This window comes from Lynx rufus, unplaced genomic scaffold, assembly GCF_022079265.1.
Source record: "Lynx rufus isolate CCGP_SWC_20201006 ecotype Redwood Valley unplaced genomic scaffold, mLynRuf1.p SCAF_23, whole genome shotgun sequence".
Classification (NCBI taxonomy): domain Eukaryota; kingdom Metazoa; phylum Chordata; class Mammalia; order Carnivora; family Felidae; genus Lynx; species Lynx rufus.
The window spans coordinates 1,547,201-1,564,576 of NW_025814838.1; the positions used below are offsets into that span (position 1 = coordinate 1,547,201).

The 17,376-nt window shown below is 50.5% G+C and overlaps 2 protein-coding genes across 3 annotated transcripts; one reads left to right on the top strand and one right to left on the bottom strand.

Annotated features, from left to right (window-relative positions):
* Positions 1-920: 920 nt before the first annotated feature.
* DCTPP1 (dCTP pyrophosphatase 1) lies at positions 921-4,320 on the top strand. The gene is made up of 3 exons (XM_047087751.1): positions 921-1,027; positions 1,682-1,792; positions 3,834-4,320. The coding sequence occupies exons 1-3, from the start codon at positions 927-929 to the stop codon at positions 4,132-4,134; spliced, it is 513 nt and encodes a 170-aa protein (XP_046943707.1). The 5' UTR covers positions 921-926; the 3' UTR covers positions 4,135-4,320.
* Positions 4,321-6,226: 1,906 nt separating this feature from the next.
* Positions 6,227-15,183, bottom strand: ZNF771 (zinc finger protein 771). 2 transcript variants are annotated; one of them, XM_047087894.1, is made up of 3 exons: positions 15,126-15,183; positions 14,613-14,775; positions 6,227-7,267 (listed from the first exon to the last, which is right to left on the bottom strand). In XM_047087894.1, exons 2-3 carry the CDS (start codon positions 14,751-14,753, stop codon positions 6,455-6,457), a joined length of 954 nt encoding a protein of 317 aa, XP_046943850.1. In that variant the 5' UTR covers positions 14,754-14,775; positions 15,126-15,183; the 3' UTR covers positions 6,227-6,454. The 2 variants fall into 2 exon arrangements, with proteins under 2 accessions (XP_046943850.1, XP_046943849.1); XM_047087893.1 differs by having other exon boundaries at positions 14,613-14,762; positions 15,126-15,173.
* Between the last annotated feature and the right edge of the window lie 2,193 nt (positions 15,184-17,376).

Consider the following 17,376-nt stretch of genomic DNA (forward strand, 5'->3'; position numbering starts at 1 on the left):
CTGTGAGCTGAAGTCGGACTTTTAACTGACTGAGCCACCTAGGCGCCCCAATACTTTTATTTTTCATAGTACTTATCATTTGAGGCAATATAGTGTAGAGGTTAATAAAACAGACTCTAAAACCAAATTGCCTGGATTTGGAACCTGGCTACCACATTATTAGCTGCGGAATTAAATTACCCCATCTCTCCGGGCACCTGGGTGGCTCAGTGGGTTAAGCCTGGGACTCTTAATTTCGTTTCAGGTCACAATCTCACGGTTAATAGGTTTGAGTCCTGGATGGGGCTCTGCACTGTCAGTGTGCGGAGCCTGCTTGGGATTCTCTGTCTCCTCTCTCTCTCTGCCCCTCCCCTGTTTGTGGTCTCTCTCTTTCTCAAAAATAAACTTTAAAAAATTACTTAATTTCTGTTTCTTTACCTGTAAAATGGGGATGACGATGCTATTACCTTATAAGGTTGTTATGAAGATTAAATATGTAAAATGCTTAGAACGGCTACCCTACCTAGTTCCTGTATCCTGGTGACATTCTTGTATCCTTATAATAAATTTCCCTTTCTTGTTTAAACTCTCCATTTCTGGGGTTTTCCCCTGGGCGTCCCAGCCTCACCTCGGCCCCATCCTTTCTCTTTGGCGCCATCTGGCGCCCACGAGAGAAATGACGCGCCTGCGCTCTCCTCGCCTTCTGACCGTTGTCTCTTCCCGGGCAAATCTGGTCCCTATACCTTTAAGATGCCAGGCCAACTCGCAGGAATCTAGGGACTGGGGCAAGAGGCGAGTGTAAATTCCACACAAGTAATTGGTCTTTCCCGTGGCTCCGCCCCGGGAAGTAGTCATGAACGCCTGTGATTGGTCGGGGGTCCTGGAGGCAGGTTCTGAGCTTGGCGCGGTGTTTTCCAGCGCATCCCGGCTGCTGTGTGGTGGGTGGCATGTCTCGGCCAAATGGGGTCGCGCGTGGGGACACGGGGGGAGACGGCACTGCTGCTGCCGGCCCCTTCAGCTTCAGCCCGGAGCCCACGCTTGAGGACATGTAAGCCGTCCTTGCCCCAGCCTGGGGAGGTCTCCCCCTTTTTCCCTCCTATTGGGACGGGTCACTCCACGTGGTCTGGAAGAAGGCTATGCTGGGGGGCCCAGATCGGCTGGCTGTCCTGGGCGAGCCATGTTAACCTCCTTATCTGCGAAATGGGCTTAGTGATGCACACCTGAGGCAGGGGAAATGGTGATGCCCGGTGAGTGATATTAGAACCAGCCTTGGGGAAATATGGCTATTCCGGTGCTGCTTCCGCCCGGCCCCTGCCCTCCAGGAGTGGGTGGTAGGATGGGGGCAAAAGCAGTGCTGAGAGGTGGGTGACATTATTTTTTACTAGAGGAAATCAAGGAGGGCTTCTTAGGGGAAATGTTCCTGGAGCTGCACTTTGTAAAATCAGCGGAAGCAGCATCAAGAGGTGGAATAATGGAAAAGACAGTATTGTTAGGTTTTGATAGAGTTCAGGGTCTGAGTAGGGCGCACCCACTTTAGAGATGCGGAGTCCAAGTCCCATAGAGAAGAAACGGTTTGCTTAAGGCCATCCAAAGAATTAGGTGCGGAACTAATGCCCCCACTAGGTATCACTGAGATACCTGCCTGGTCGTCCACATTCTCTAACCCTGGGACCTGGGCTTCTACTCCTTTCTTCTGTTCCAGCCGCCGCCTCCATGCTGAATTTGCTGCTGAACGAGACTGGGGCCAGTTCCACCAGCCTCGGAACCTCCTACTGGCCTTGGTGGGGGAAGTGGGGGAGCTGGCAGAGCTCTTGTGAGTAGATGGAAGTCTTTTTGGAAGAGTCTGTGTTGTGGGGGAGGGGAACATTTATCTGATCATTAAATATCCATGCCAGGCTGTGTCTGGGGATACAGAAATGACTCACCTGTCCCTGCCCTCTTGGGGCATCCATTCTTCTGGGAAAGAAAGGTGTGGAAACAGCAAGGCAGGTCCAGGTCTTAAGAAGGGATGGTGACAGCCTACCTTGACCTCTGCCTCTGGGGTGGAAAGGAGAGTATTCTTTAGGAGACCTGCCTGTGGCCTTCCAGACCGAAGAATCCTTTCCCAAGGTAGTGAGTGGGAAAGGGCAAGTTAAATTAAGGGAGTTTTTTGTTTTGTTGTTGTTGTTTTAAAGAGAGCTCAAGCAGGGGAGAGGGGCAGAGGAGGAGAGGGAGAGGGAGAGGAGCAGAGGAGGAGAGGGAGAGGGGCAGAGGAGGAGAGGGAGAGGGGCAGAGGAGGAGAGGGAGAGGGGCAGAGGAGGAGAGGGAGAGGGAGAGGGTCTTAAGCAGGCTCCATGCTCAGTGCAGAGTTGGACACAGGGATTGATTCCACGACCCTTGGATCATGACCTGAGCCAATCAAGAGTCAGATGCTCAACTGACTGAACCACCCAGGCACCCCATTCAGGAAGATCCTGAGACTCCTCCAGGGTAAGCTTTTCAAGAGAGAGCAGGATTTTGTATCTGTTTCGTTGTCTAGTATGTCCCGAGTGCCTCACACATAACAGAATGAGCGGCGGGCCGTGGAAGAGAGAGGTGGCGTATGAACCCAGAGTGACAAAGTTGGAGTTAGGAAGTGATGGAGTTTGAACAGAAGACCTGACAGATTTGAAGGGTAGAAAGATCACTGTGTCTGCAGGGTGGATTGGGTCACCAAGAGAATCAGGGCAGGGGAGACCTGTGAGGAGGCTGATACAGATCCGTCAAAGAGGTGGGAAGGCCTAAATCAAGGCCTGAACTTTGGGAATGGAGAAACGAGAGCACAGAGATGTAAGGGCAAACCATTCATTTATTGCGGTTTTGTGAGCATCAGCTATGTGCTAGGTCTTCTAGAATTAAGAGATATAGCCTTCAACAAGATAGACATGGTTCCTGGGGTGCCTGGGTGCCTCAGTCAGTGGAGCATGCAACTCTTGATCTCAGGGTTGTGAGTTCAAGCCCAATGTTGGATATAGAGATGACTTAAAATCTTGGGGATTAATAAACAACAAAAAAAAATAGACATGGTTCCTGTCTTCAGAGTGCAAGGAGACTAACAATAAATAAGCAAACTAATTTTAAAAGACCAGGAATTGTGATAAAGTTCTATGGGGAAAACAACCCAAAGTGATGAAAAAGAAAGTAACAAGGAGAAGGCTTTTCTGAGCAGATGACGTCTGTGCTGAGACCTCAGGAAGGAGCCAGCCACAGGAAGGATCTGGTGGGGGAGCAGGGAGAAGAGCATTTAACGCAGAGGAGGCAGTAAGTGCAAAGGCCCTGTGACAGTATGGCCGGTTTGCCAGACAGGACGGGCCAGAGTGGCTTTAGGTGGGGGGCAGGAGGGAGAGTGGTGGATAATGACTTTGGAAGAGGCAGGAGACAGCTCATACAGGATCTAAAGGGCATGGTCAGGCGTTTGGATTTTATTTTAAGCCCGGTTGGAGGAAATTGTAGCAGGGGAGGGACAAAGTGTAATTTCTGCTTATAAAAGATGGTACTGAACAAGAGTAGAAGATGAGCTAGCAAGCTTTCGCAGGTCTGAGAATTAGTCTGGAGTGGCAGTGGCTAGGGCTGGAGAGGGTACAATTGGGTCTTAGCAAGTGAAATGTTCTCTTGACCACTCCTTGGCTTGGGTTGGGGCACACAGGTCTGGATGAGTCATCTGTCGGGGTCTCTTCCCCACCCTGACTCTGCCTAGGGTACAGGTGGGTTGAGTTGTCCTTGAAGGAACTTCCTAAGAGGTGGGCGTTCCTTGCTGCAAGGACTAGGCTGCTCCCAAGAGAGGCGGAGTCTGTGGTCTTAGCATCTGTGTTTGTGCCTGTGTGTTCTGCCTCCAGTCAGTGGAAGCCTGATGAGGAGCCTGGCCCCCAAGCCTGGCCCCCCAGGGAACGGGCAGCCCTTCAAGAGGAGCTTAGTGATGTCCTCATCTACCTGGTGGCACTAGCAGCACGCTGCCATGTGGATCTGCCCCAAGCGGTGCTCTCCAAGATGGACATCAACCGGCAGCGCTACCCAGCACATCTGTCCCGTGGCTCCGCCCTCAAGTATACAGACTTACCCCATGGGGCCACCTCTGAAGACCAAGCTGGGGGGCCTGCAGACCTTGCCTGTGAGTCCACAGGCCAGGCCTCAACCTAGAACCATGCGCACAGGACCTGCAACTCGGCATGGCATCTGAGAAGCAGAGAGTGGCCTGGTCACGGAACTTTTTCTAGTCCTTTCCTAATAGGTCATGGGCCAAGGGGCCCTACTTCCTAAGGCCTGAGGCCTGAGAACCTCCAGAAGACAGCCTCCTGGAATTTTCTCTCTCAATAAAAGTTTTGGTTAGCAACTTCTAGATTCTTTCTGGAATAACTGGGAAGGCTCTATCCCAGCAAGTACTGGAGAAGGGAACCAGGGATGTCTCTGAGCCCAGCTCCCATGTTTCTTTAGTGTACCTCCCACCTATAGGGCAGAAAGATCTGCTTTCTACCAAGATCACTGATGTCATGCAATTCCCTGACCCCGTCTGGGCATCTAAAGGGGATTGGAGGCTGTATGTAGAGTTGGTTAAGAGCCCAGATTCTGGAGCTAGGCTGTCTGGGTTCAGATGCCATCTTTGATAGTTATGAGCTGGATGACATTCATCAAAGTACTTCATCTTTCTGCACCTTGGTTTCCTCATCTAAAATGAAAATAATGAGATCTACCTCATTGGGCTGTAAGGTTTAAGTAAGCTATTTTAAGTAGAGTGCTTAGGACAGTGCCTGGCACATAGCAGGGACTTTCCAAGTCTGCAGTTACCTGTTTGCTTTTTCAACTCAGAATTTTCAGGCCCCCAGAGCAGGAAATGTCAACAGTTAAGTTGGAGCTGGGCCTAACACCCATCCCTGTCCATCAGGACCCCAGCCCTGTGAGAGCCGAATGCCCCTCTTTGTGGGCCCCCATCACAGGGATCCCCCTCCTCTTGGAGAGGGTCTCTTGCCTCCTCCCATCCTCCTAAGGCCAATTTCTACTTGTATACCTAAAGATAGTGTTGGGTGTGTATATTTACCCGTTGTGTGACCTCGGGCACATCACTTCCCTTTCTGGGATACCCACAGCCTGCCTCCCTCACAGTGCAGAGTAATGCTGGGGAAAAAAACAAAAAACGTTTAAACTATTTTTGCTGCCCCTACGAGCCATTTCCACATCAGCAAAATAAGGCATACCTTTTACTGATGACCTCACTCCTTTAACCAGTGACCTCTTACTTGCCAGGTAAAACACAATCCAGATCGGAACCGCTTCAGCTTTGTGTTCCCAAACCCACCTTTCCTCCCTACCAGTGACAGCAGGACTCTCATCCTTACTGATTGATCTCTTATCACATACCCTCTCCATGGTGAGTTCTCTCCTATCTCCTCTACGTAAGCAACTTCCCTTCCTTTCCACTAGCAGATATAAAGCATCATCGAGTCTCTTTCCTATTGACAAAACCCCAACAAATCTCCAGCCACTGCGCTCTCGCTTTTCACAGCCAAGCCTCTTAAAATGGATTGTCTACACCCATCCGCTGGGCTTCCTCATTCTCCTATTTATACTCTAACCCACTCAAGGATGGCTTTCACCCCCACGCCTCTTCTCACCACTTTCCCGGAGTTACAAATACAGCATCTAAGAGAGCTGACCACTCCCTCCATGAAACACTTTCCTCTAGATTTTCCAGACGAGACACTTCTGGTTTTCTTTCTAGCTGTGGCTGCCCTTTCACGAACTCTTCTTGGGTACCCTCTCATCCACTCCAGACCTGATATCCCCAAACTACTATTTCCAATCACCTCTCTGACCCCTCTGCGTTCACTTCACCCTCAACATGTCCAGACAGGGGTGTAACCATTGTCACCACAATTCCTGCCCTGCTCCTCATCCTGTGCCCTCATCTCTGACTCTGCCCGTCATCCAAGCTAAGAAATGAAATCAGCCGATCTCTCCTAGACTGAAGTTCATGCCTGCTCACCAACGAATGCAGTGGCTGTTTGATCAGAATGTGCAGGATTTGTGCACCCTTCCAGACCTGAAGTTATGAGGACAATCAAGGGCCAATCCCCCCACGTAAAACCGGTGCAAGAAATCCTTTTGGGCTTATAGCCTCACTTGGCTCCATGGTAACTCATTCATAGCACTCAAGCCTGGGGAAAACCCCAACTTTCCTCCTCCCCTCCCTCACCTCACTCACAGGCACGGGTGGAGTGAAGATTTAATACTTTATTCACTAACACGGGCCAAGGGGTTGTAGTGAGAGGGAGTGGGCACTGCTTCCTGGGATCGCAGTAGGGCGTTCTCCCGGCCTCCCAGTTCCAAGGCAGTCAGGCCTGCTGTCCCACCCCTTTCCCAGTGGGGCGGAGAGATCCAGGGTAATGCAGCCCCAGGTAGGGGTCCCAGCGTGTCCCTGCCCCCAGCCGGACGCTAGCAGCCCCACAGGGACGAGAACGGCGGCTCAGCTGCCCTCGCACTCTGGGCAGCGCTCGGTGGCAGTGGCGGCCGTGGCGCCAGGGGGTAGCTTGAAGTCCCGGCCGCAACCAGCGCAGATATAGAGACGACGCCGCATGTGCGCGCGACGGTGACGGATGAAGTGCGAGCTGAGGCGGAAGCGCCGGCCGCATTCGGCGCACGGGTAGGGCCGCTCCCCTGTGTGCGTGCGCGCATGCTCCGCCAGGTTGGAGCGGTGGCCGAAGCGGCGGCCGCAAACGGCGCACCGGTGCGGCTTCTCGCCGGTGTGCACGCGTCGGTGCTTGGCCAGAGCCGAACTCTGAGCGAAGCGCGTGCCGCAGTCGGCGCAGGCGTACGGCCTCTCGCCCGTGTGCGTGCGTCGGTGGCGCGCCAGGCACGAGCTGCCGCCGAAGGCGCGTCCGCAGTCCGGGCACGCGTACGGCTTCTCGCCCGTGTGCACGCGCAGGTGCTGTGCGTAGTTGGAGCTCTGCGCGAAGCGGCGTCCGCAGTGCGCGCATGCGTACGGCTTCTCGCCGGTGTGGCGCCGCCGATGCTGCCGCAGGTTCGAGGCGGCCGAGAAGCGCTTGTCGCACTCGGGGCACTCGTAGGGCCGCTCGCCCGTGTGCGTGCGGCCGTGTTTGGTCAGTGCCGACTTCTGTGAGAAGCGCCGGCCGCACTCGGTGCACGCGAAGGGCCGCTCGCCCGTGTGCGTGCGTGCGTGCTTCGCCAGCGTGGAGCGGCGCGCGAAGGCGCGGCCGCAGTCCGGGCACGCGTGTGGGCGCGCCGGGTCGGCCGACGGCGCTGGCGCCTCGCTCGGGACCTGCGGGGAGAAGGGGGGGGGGGGGGAGACGTCAGCCCTGACTGCGGGCGGCGGGAGCCGGAGACCCGGGTCTCCGCAAGCTGCAGCCTTTCAGTTCCCCGTTGTAAAACTGAAAAAGCAACGGTGCCCGCCTCGGGACGGTTGTGCGCTTTAAATGAGACAGTATGTTAACGCACGTATCACAAGGCCTAGTGATACTCAAGCTCTTTGTTATTAATTCGACAAATATTTATTGAGTGCGCAAGATATGCCGGACTATGTTTAGGCACTGGGGATTCAACATTAAAATTTAAAAAGTCCCGCTACAGGGAGAATAGATAAGAAGTTGCTGGCATTGGGGCAGGGAGGGGGAGGCTTCATTTAAATAGGATTGTTAAGAAACCTTACTGATAAAACGTGAGCAGAGGGACCTAAAGAAGGTGAGAGAACAGGCTACACAAGGAAGCAAGGCCCTGCAGGGGGTCTGCCTGTTGAGTTCCACGAAGGGCAAGAAAAAGTGCCTAGGGCAGAATGCTTGAGGGGGAGAGTGATGAATGGGATGGTCTTGCTGGGACTCTCTCAGCTTAGGGTCAAGTGATATGAATGAGATGGGGAACCAAAAGAGGAGATGTCAGATGATTGGGAGCAGGGACCTGAACAGATCAGACTCAGGTTGCTGGGGTTGAGAACAGAAGCAAGGAGGGGAGAGGGCAGAAGCAGGAGCCCAGAGAGGAAGCCACTATACTGCAGCCGTCTCTGAAGACGGTGGCTCACACCCAGGTGACAGGTGGAAAGTGGAAGTGGCCTGCTTCTGGGTATATCGTGTAGTTGAAGACCACAGATTTGACAATAGATTGGCTCCGAGGTATAATGAAAGAGAGGGGTCAAAATGACTCCGCCCAGATTTTGAGTTTGGCCACTGCAAAAGTGGGGTGGCCATCTACAGAGATGAGGGCGGTAGGAGCAAGGCGGTAGGTGAAATCTGTTCTGGAGCATATCTGCGGTTCTCCTTGACACATCTGGAGCTCAAGAAAGAAGCCTATGCTTGGAGATGTTAATTGGGAAGCCGGCAGCCTATAGATGGTTTTTAAAGCTGAGTCTGGATGAGATCACCCCAGGAATGGGGAGAGAGAACCTGGGGCAGCAAGGTGATCAGCTAGCAAAGAAGGCTGAACGGGAGCAGTCAGTGAGGCAGGAGAGCCAGGAAGGCATGGTATGGTGTCTTAGAAGCCAGGCCAGGACCAAGTCCAGGCTCTTTAATAAACTTTTCAGAGCAAGCACCTATCATTTTTTAAGTTGTGAAGGCAAGGCCTGAAATGGGAAGTTTTGAAAATGAGCCAGATTCATGAGGTCTGAGCCTCCAGAGATAAAATCAGAAGAAATGCTTTGTAAGAGGCAGGTGAAGAGAAAACTTTTTACTAACAGCGGAGTGAAGGGGAACACTGGGGGCACAATATTCCCTCCTTAGAAAAGAGAATGTGGGGCACCTGGGTGGCTCAGTCGGTTAAGCGTCTGACTTCAGGTCAGGTCATGATCTCGCGGCTTGTGAGTTTGAGCCCCACGTCGGGCCCTGTGGTGACAGCTCGGAGCCTGGAGCCTGCTTCAGATTCTGTGTCTCCCTCTCTCTGTGCCCCTCCCCTGCTCATGCTCTGTCTCTGTCTCAAAAATAAGTAAAACATTAAAAAAAGTTAAAAAAGAAAAAGAAAAGAGAATGCTCACCCCAGCAGAAGTGGTATTGAGCACCTACCATGAACCAAACGGGCACATTAATTCATGACCAAATGAAATACCTGGTACATATTAAGGACAAGAAAGTGTTAGCTGCTCCCCATATTCAATCTCCACAAAGCAGTTACTACTATTCTCACTTTATAGATAAAGAAACTCTCTTAAAAGGGTGAGTGACAAGAACAGTGAGGCTCTTTTCTTTCTGAAGTGCAAGGATAGCAACTTCAGGTCCTTCAATATCCTTTGTAAATAGTCAGTGGCTTTTCTGTAACCAACTCAGAAACTGGAAAACAAGGCAGTTTGGGAAATTAATGATCAGCCATGGGAATTCTGGTTTAAATGTACATATAATGATAACAGTGATAACGATATAGTTAAGGCTTTGACAGTGCTACTTTATGTACATTATTGTATTAAGTCTTCCTGTCATCCCCTTGAATTGGGTGTTATCTTTTGATAGTTGAGAAAACAGAGGCTCATTGAGATCAGATTCACAAAGCCAGAGGGAGTCAGGACTGACTGTAGAGCACTCGCCCTTAACCAGTAGGCTACATTGCTTCCCTGTACTAGAACAGCCAAGACGTGACAGAGGCTGGACTCCAAGCCTCTGGTGCTCTCCAAGAGGGATTCGAGGTTAAAATACAACTTGATACTTTAAATCTCCGCACAGCAGATTTGGCACAGTCTGAATTCAAGGTCATACTTTCCAGTCTTGCCCTGGTTTTGACATCTGTTGTGTTTGTTTAAACATGTCGGCCATTGCGGAGAGAATTTTTCTCATTATATTTACATTTTTGGGGCCCATTTTTTCTTTGGCACCCTTCTATAAGATGACTGACCAGCCTGAGGGCTTTCTTATGCTGGGCTCACTGACTCAGGTGAAAGGAAATCTTCACATGAGTAACCTTAGTATCGCCAGCTTAAGGACTCAGGGCCCCAGAAAGAATTTTTTTTCTTTTCTTTTTTTTAAGTAATCTCTACATGCAACGGGGGCCTCAAACTCATGACCCTGAGATCAAGAGTCACATGCTGTACTGACAGAGCCAGCCAGGAGCCCTCCAGGAAGAATCTTGGTAAGACAGGTAGGGTCTAGCTCATTAAGACCCCAAGCAAGTCACTTCCTTCCCCTGCCTCAGTGTCCCAAGGAAGGCGGGATAGGCTAGGTGAGATAAAAATTTCCCAACCTGAGCCATGCACACCCCGTACATGCAAGAGTACTCTAGGTGTTATGTAGGGAAACTATCTTATAACCATTGTGTATTTATTTTCATGGACATTAGAAAAACAGTAGATCACATGAAATCCACAATTCCATCAGCATTATTGTTTAGATGATTGTTAGATGAAGGCAGATTTATTTAACAAAATGATGTGAATCTATCGGAAGAAAAGAGTACATAAATGAGCACAACAGGTGAGCGACACACAGGTCACTGAGGCTTGGCTAGTACCAGACTAGGGGATCATTAAAGGTCCTTCCATGCCTTTAATTCTGCAACTAGTAGACTTAGACATTAGAATGGCATTTGCACTCTAACAAGAGGGTACTATGAGGAGACAAATATAATAATATGAAAATCCAGGTAGCTGAACTTTGTGATTTTTGTCTTCCTGCTTAAGTATTTTTTTTTAAACTTTTAATATGTTTATTTTTTGAGAGAGAGACAGACAGAGTGTGAGCAGGGGAGGGGCAGAGAAAGAGAGGGAGACGCAGAACCCGAAGCAGGCTCCAGGCTCCGAGAACCCGATGTGGGGCTCGAACCCACAAGCCGCGAGATCATGACCCGAGCCGAGGTCAGATGCTTAACTGACGGAGCCACCAGGCGCCCCCTTGCTTAAGTATTTTTTTTAATCACTTTTTAAAATTCATATTCTCCTCAGCCTTTACTTTCCTAATTAACAACAACAACAACAACAACTACTACTACCATTCACTGAGCGTTCACTATGTGCCAGGAACTGTGCTAAGTGCTTTTCATCCATGTTCTCATTTTAAACTCTCACAACCTTTTGGGTTAGGTATCATCTGCTCCGTTTCTGAGTAAGGAAATAAGACTCGGCAGTAAAGTGATTACCCGAGGCCACACGGCTAATCAATGGCAGAGCCAGGATTTGAACTGAAAGTCTGTCATCATCCAAAATACCTCTTCTCTGCCATGATCCCATTCTATCTCACTGACAAGTTTGAGATCATCTGCACAGCTTGTCTCCCTCTCCTGGACTCTTTTAGCAATCAGAATCTCCCCTCTTTTTGGTACAAAGTATAAAATAAGACCCTATCCTCTTGCTCCTAGCTACAGGAACTGTGGTCCACAGATCAACATCAGCATCACTAGGAATTTGTTAGAAATGCAGAATCTTGGGGCCCCTGGGTGGCTCGGTGGTTAAGCGCCCGACTTAGGCTCAGGTCATGATCTTACATATCCTGAGTTTGAGCCCTGCGTCGGGCTCTGCTGACAGCTCAGAACCTGGAGCCTGCTTCGGATTCTGTGTCTCCCTTTCTGCCCCTCCCCCACTCATGCTCTGTCTGTCTCTTTCTCGAAAATAAAGAGTAAAAAAAAAAAAAGATGGGGTGCCTGGGTGGCTCAGTCAGTTGGGTGTCTGACTTCAGCTCAGGTCATGATCTCACAGTTCCTGGGTTCGAGCCCCACATCAGGCTTTGGGCTGACAGCTCAGAGTCTGGAGCCTGCTTTGGATTCTGTGACCCCCTCTCTCTGCCCTTGGCCCGCTCTCACTCTGTCTCTGTCTCTCTCAAAAGTGAATAAACGTTAAAAAACAATATACTAAAAAAAAAAAAAAAAAGAACAAGAAAGAAGGGAATGCAGACTCTCAAGTCCCACCCCAGACCTGCAGAATCAAAATCTCCATTTTAACAAGATCACCAGGTGATTTGTATGCATGTTAAAAGTTAAGAAATCTGATCTAGAAGAGACAAGAGCAGCTCCCGAAGAAAACAGGTAGAAAAGGTGAAGAGGGGTTTACAGGCTGAAAGACCATATGGGCAAAGTCTTAGAGATGAGAAAGGGTCAGGTGTGTTTGAAGTCAGGGCTTGGGATAGGAGCTGAGTGATTAGAGATAAGCCAGGACATGAGGTCAGATGGTGAGGAGCTCTGAATGCCAGGCTTAGGGAGCTGAGACTTTATCCTGAAGGAAACAGAAAACCACTCAAGGGTTTAAGCAAAGAGAGAGAGGATTGGATGTGCATAGAGCCCTCTGAGAAAATCTTTTCTATTCATTAAAGATAGATTGGATTTTGATGGGCAGTGACAGGATACTCCAGGCCCTGAGTGCAGCATAATTAAGGCCTATTTTGGACAATGACTGGCCATGAGCCTGGGTGATAGCTAAGAGTCACAGAATGTTAGCACTGGGAAGAGCTTTTGAGGTCACTCTTTCATAGAAACTGAGACTCAGGGAGACCACACAGCAAGTTAATGAGCTGTGCTGCGGGCACAGTTCGCGGGATGTCTGTGTGTCATCCTCAATCCCAACCCCCGCCACCCCCCCAAATCCAGTAACCCAGATGATACCTTTCAGGTGGGCAGTCAAGGATTTTAACTCTCATGACTCCTCTATACAGACGAGAAAGCCAAGGCAAAGCTGGTGACTGGCAGTTAGGATTGGAACCAATGCTTTTCACTGCTACATGACACCATTTAGAGTCTAGCCCTACATACCTTTGACGACTAGACATGCCCACTCCCCATATCCTCATCCTTACCTCCAGCCAGTCCAATCGGGATTCACAAATGTCCCCTTCTCTCCCTCTTTTCCCCATTGCTGTCAAAACCTGAGACTAGGCTACCAGCCTTACCTGGCTTGGTACCTACCCCACAGCAGCCAGTGTTTCTTCTAAAGAGAAAATCACTCATGTCCCTCCTCCGATTTGAGACTATGTCTAAATTTCTATGTTGGCTTCCAATGCCTTTTACACTTTGGCTCCGCTTACTTCTCTGGCCTCGTCTCCTCTGAACCTTTGGATTTGCTATTTCCTTCTGGGAGGCCTTTCTCCTCCTCCATTTACCAATCACCAAGTCTTGAAGGACCAAGTCATCTCCCTGAAGCCTTCCCCATTGCCTTGAGTTGTCTGCTCTCCGTCCTCTGTCTAGGCCTCCGTTGGCTTCTCTGTCTGCCCCAGCCCCAGGTTTCAGCCCACAAAGTTCTTTGATAGAAAGGACTTGAAACATCTCCAAAAGGATTACCTAGTGTCCGGTCCTGAACCCCAGGCAGAAGAATGAATGTCAGCAGCATATACTTACGTTGTGTTTATTATGCACCACAGTTCTGACTCTTTACATGTATTAACTCACTTAGTCCCCACAACCTCAGGAAGTGAGTGCTGTTATGATCTCCCTTTTACAAATGAGGAAACTGAGCCACAAAGAGGTTAAGAAGCTTGCCCAAGGTCACACAGCTGGAAAGTGATAGAGTTGGAAGTCTACACCAAGCCCTGGAGTCTGGGGTCTTAAATTATAGGCCAAAGGTGGAGATGAGGGGATCCACAGAGCCAGAAGACACAGGCTGAACTAGGATGACAGGCCAAAGGAGGCCTGAGGAAAACGGAACTAAACAGTTATTTTGACTGGAAGCAGTTGCCAAAGCAGCCAGCCCCCGCCCCCTAAGGCCCACCACACCCACTAGGGGGCAGCAGAACTGTCTTTCCCAGAGAACTGGCCCCTAGCCGAACGAAATGAGAGGGAGCCTGGGCCCAGAAACCCCGCCCAACAGGAGCCCTCCAGTTGGACTCAGGGCTCCTCTGGCTTGGGGTGAGAGTTCTAGGGTTCTGGAAGTGGAAATATATACCTGGTGGCAGTTAGGATCTCCAGTGGAGAAATCTAACCCATACTGAGATCTCCTTAAAATTCCTTTCTTTAAACCTTCAAAACCCTCAGGGTAAAACCAGAGGTTCCCCCGCCCCAGGCTGCCAGCCACCCTACTCTCATCCATGCTACAGCCTGATTGAACTACTTCTCCCAGTGCCTTCCCTTCTCCCAGTGCCCCACCCACTCCCCTGGGCCACGTAAGGGGGCCATTCCTTTTAAATCTCAGACCCCCATTGGCCTCAGCTAAGCCATCCCTTTCCTAACTTTGAGACCTTGGGCCAGTCACCAAACCGTCCAGTTTCCTGGGCCTCAGTTTCCTCACCTGTGAAATGGAACAAATCCTAACTACAGTACAGATTTGCGGTACTTAGAACAGTGTCTGGTGCATAGCAAATGCTACTAAGAGTAAGGTGTTCCTAATGCTGTTGCCTACCTAACCACCCCCTCCTCACCCCTAAGTGTGCATTAATTTCCCAGCTCTGGACTTCCACACCTCCTGTGCCTGCACCCATCACACGGGATTGTAGCTGTGTGGTTACTTGTCAGTTTAATCCCGCTCGTCCTCGAGCTCCACGGGGAACCGGGGGAACCAAGGAGAGCATTCCCTGTCCAGCACCCAGCACAGAGCCTGGCAGAGCAAGTGTGACATCTGTATGATGGCAGCATGGGCAATAGAGCAGAAGGATGGGCCACCAACTTGAGATTCTAGGTCTAAGATGCAGAGAAAAGTTTAGGCTGGATTGATGGTTTGTCTGAGGGTGGCTGGACCCGACCAGACATAAGAGAAACCAGGCCCCCTGGTGTGGGACACGTACCTCCTTGTTGTCCATGGGGATCTTGAGTTTCACCACCTCATATTTCTCCTCACCCTCATCTTCCTCACCCTTCACCAGCAGCACCATCTCCTCTTGCATCTCTTCCTCTTCCTCCTCCTCTGTCTGCTGTTCACCAGGCATCTTGGTGTTCTGGGGTGAGGGGCTGGGTCAAAAGCTCAGGACTTGCACCCACTCCCACCCCGCCCCGTGGCCCTGACCCCAGCAAGTCGGTGAAGCCTGGGCTTCTCCCGCTCTGCCCTGGTCTCTGGGTCTGCCCTCTTCCCTCCACCCAGCCCAGCCCAGCCCCACGCCCCAGGACCAGCTCCGAAGACACTCGTTCTCCCCACTCATCCCGGCATTCAAGGCCCTGTGCAGTACGAATCTCCAGCCCCAGCAAGTCGGCACCCTCCCCACGCTGAGTCACTCCCCCGCGTCTGGGCCAGAGGCCCGGAGCTCTAGGGCATGGTCTGGGGGCGGGATCGGGGCGGAGACCCCGGTGGGGTGCGCACTCACCAGCCGCAGATTCGGCGCTCGCACAGCCCCTGGCCAGGGCGCCGGGCGGTTGGGCACTCTGCGAGGCCGCGGCTCCGGGGGCGGGGTGGGGCGGGGCCTCGCAGACGGCCAGTCATTGGTCAGGTCACCTAACCCCGCCCACGAGGAGGAGGGGCCCAGAGGACCCAGGCGTCCGGCCAGAACTGCCCCGGGAGGGTGGCGAGCCCAGATCTGGCGCCCTCCGCTGTACCCCAACTCCCAGGAATCCCCGGCCACCCCATCCTGGCGTCCAAGGTCTTCGCAGTCCAGTTGTTACCTACCTTCAAGGATCGTCTCCTGTGGCCGCCTCGGAGATCTCCGCTGCGGCCAAGCGCGTCTGCTCCGCCCAAAATAGGCCACGTGCGCTCCCGCCCCGGCCTGGGCCTCTCGCTGGCGCCCCGCCTGGAGGGCGGACCCGGTTGCCTGCTCACCTCTTCCCTTCCCTCTTTTTTCCTCCTCTCCTATTTTTTCTCCTTTCCCGGCGTCGCCCTCCCAGTCTCCTGGTGTCTGGGATGTCTTGCCCCTTGAATATGTACTTCGCAAATCAACAGCCACCCAAGCTACCGCAGCCACTTAGGGTGTGGCGTGCCTACTATGCGCCAGCATTATGCTAAGTGTTTTACACACATGATCTTTGATCTGCACAAAGGTGGGTCCATTTTACAGATCAGCTATCAGAACTTGAGGGAGATAAAACCGATTTGCGCAAGTTATACAGTAAGAATTCGCATAGCGTCCCTGACAAGTAATAGCCTAAGTGGGAAAGTAGTAGTCCCACGGGTCAAACCCAGTCCACAGAAGTATCTTGTTTGACTCTCAGGGTGTTTTTACTTTTTTTAAAAAAAAAATTAGTTTTAAAAAATACAGGTCTTTTACACATTTTAATTTGCCACATTTAAGAATTGAGGTATTTTATGGGGGCATCTGGGTGGCTCAGTTGGTTAGGCCTCCGACTCTTGATCTCAGCTTCTCAAGGTCTCGATTCAAGCTCTCTGCTGGGTGTGAAGCCTACATACAAAAATAAATAAAAATTTTAAAAACTAAGATATTTTGTATGAAGAGCTGTATTTCCCACTTCTGAAAAAGATACTTAATTCTCCCATTCTACGAACGGGGGAACTAAGATTCAGAAAGGAAAGAAAAGAGAACTAACATTCAGTAATTGATTATAATCCTTATTATGTCTCTATATATCAGTCCAGTGGGAATCAATAATAATGTCTCCCTCTGACAAACGAAAGAACAAAAGCTTAGAGAACTTAAATGATTTACTCAAAGTCACATAGCTGGTAAGTACCAGATTCCAAAGCTCACGTCCTTTCGATTTCACCAAATTATCTTTCAGAAATGAAGTTACGTGGGGAAGCTGGTGGCAGAGCTAGGACTCAAACCTGAGTCTCAGTCTTCAGAGGCCAGAGCATAATTTGGAAGTTGGGATTACATCTGGTAAACTTTTGTTCTTCCTCAGAGAAAGTGTGCCTGGATACTCACACTCAAGATCACCAAGACCCACTTTGGTTGTGTTCATTCTCTTATCAAGTATTTCTTGGGCTCTATTACATGCCTGGCACCATTCTGGGTATTGGAGATGCAGTAGTGAACAAAACGGACAAAAATCTTGGCTGCTATGGAGCTTTTAAGAGTGTAAAAATGGTAAGCAAGTAAGTCAACAAGATAATTTCAGATAATGAAATAAATAGGGCAAGATGATGCAGTAGAGAGTGTGGCTGTGGTTGGGGGTTTCTTTCATGTGGATAGGGGGAGCATCTCTGAGGAAATAATACTTGAGATGAATCTTGAATGGGGAGAAAGGATTAGCCATTTGAAAATCTGGAGGAAAAGTGGTCTAGACAGAACTGCAGAGGCCTAAGGTGAGAATAAGCTTGGCATATCTGAGGAACAGAAAGAGGTTTATGTGACTGGAGCCAAGTGAGTTAGCAAAAGGGTAAATCTAACATGAATGATGGAGAAGAGGTAGGGAGGGGCCAGGTTATGGCTGGAACCCCACTTCTAGCAAAAGGCAAGGCCTGCTTGCCCTGATTCAGTCAGTGAGGAGACTCCACTGGGAACAGTGAAAGTCACCACTGGCAGGGTGTCCTGCTGTGGGAAGGCTTTGGAATAGATGCTTGCGAAAAAGGAAAAAGAGGGCTTCTGTCCATTTGCTCTACAAATGTGTACAAGCATATACCAGGACTCAGATCTAGTTTCTGCGCTTGAGAATCTTAGAGTCTAG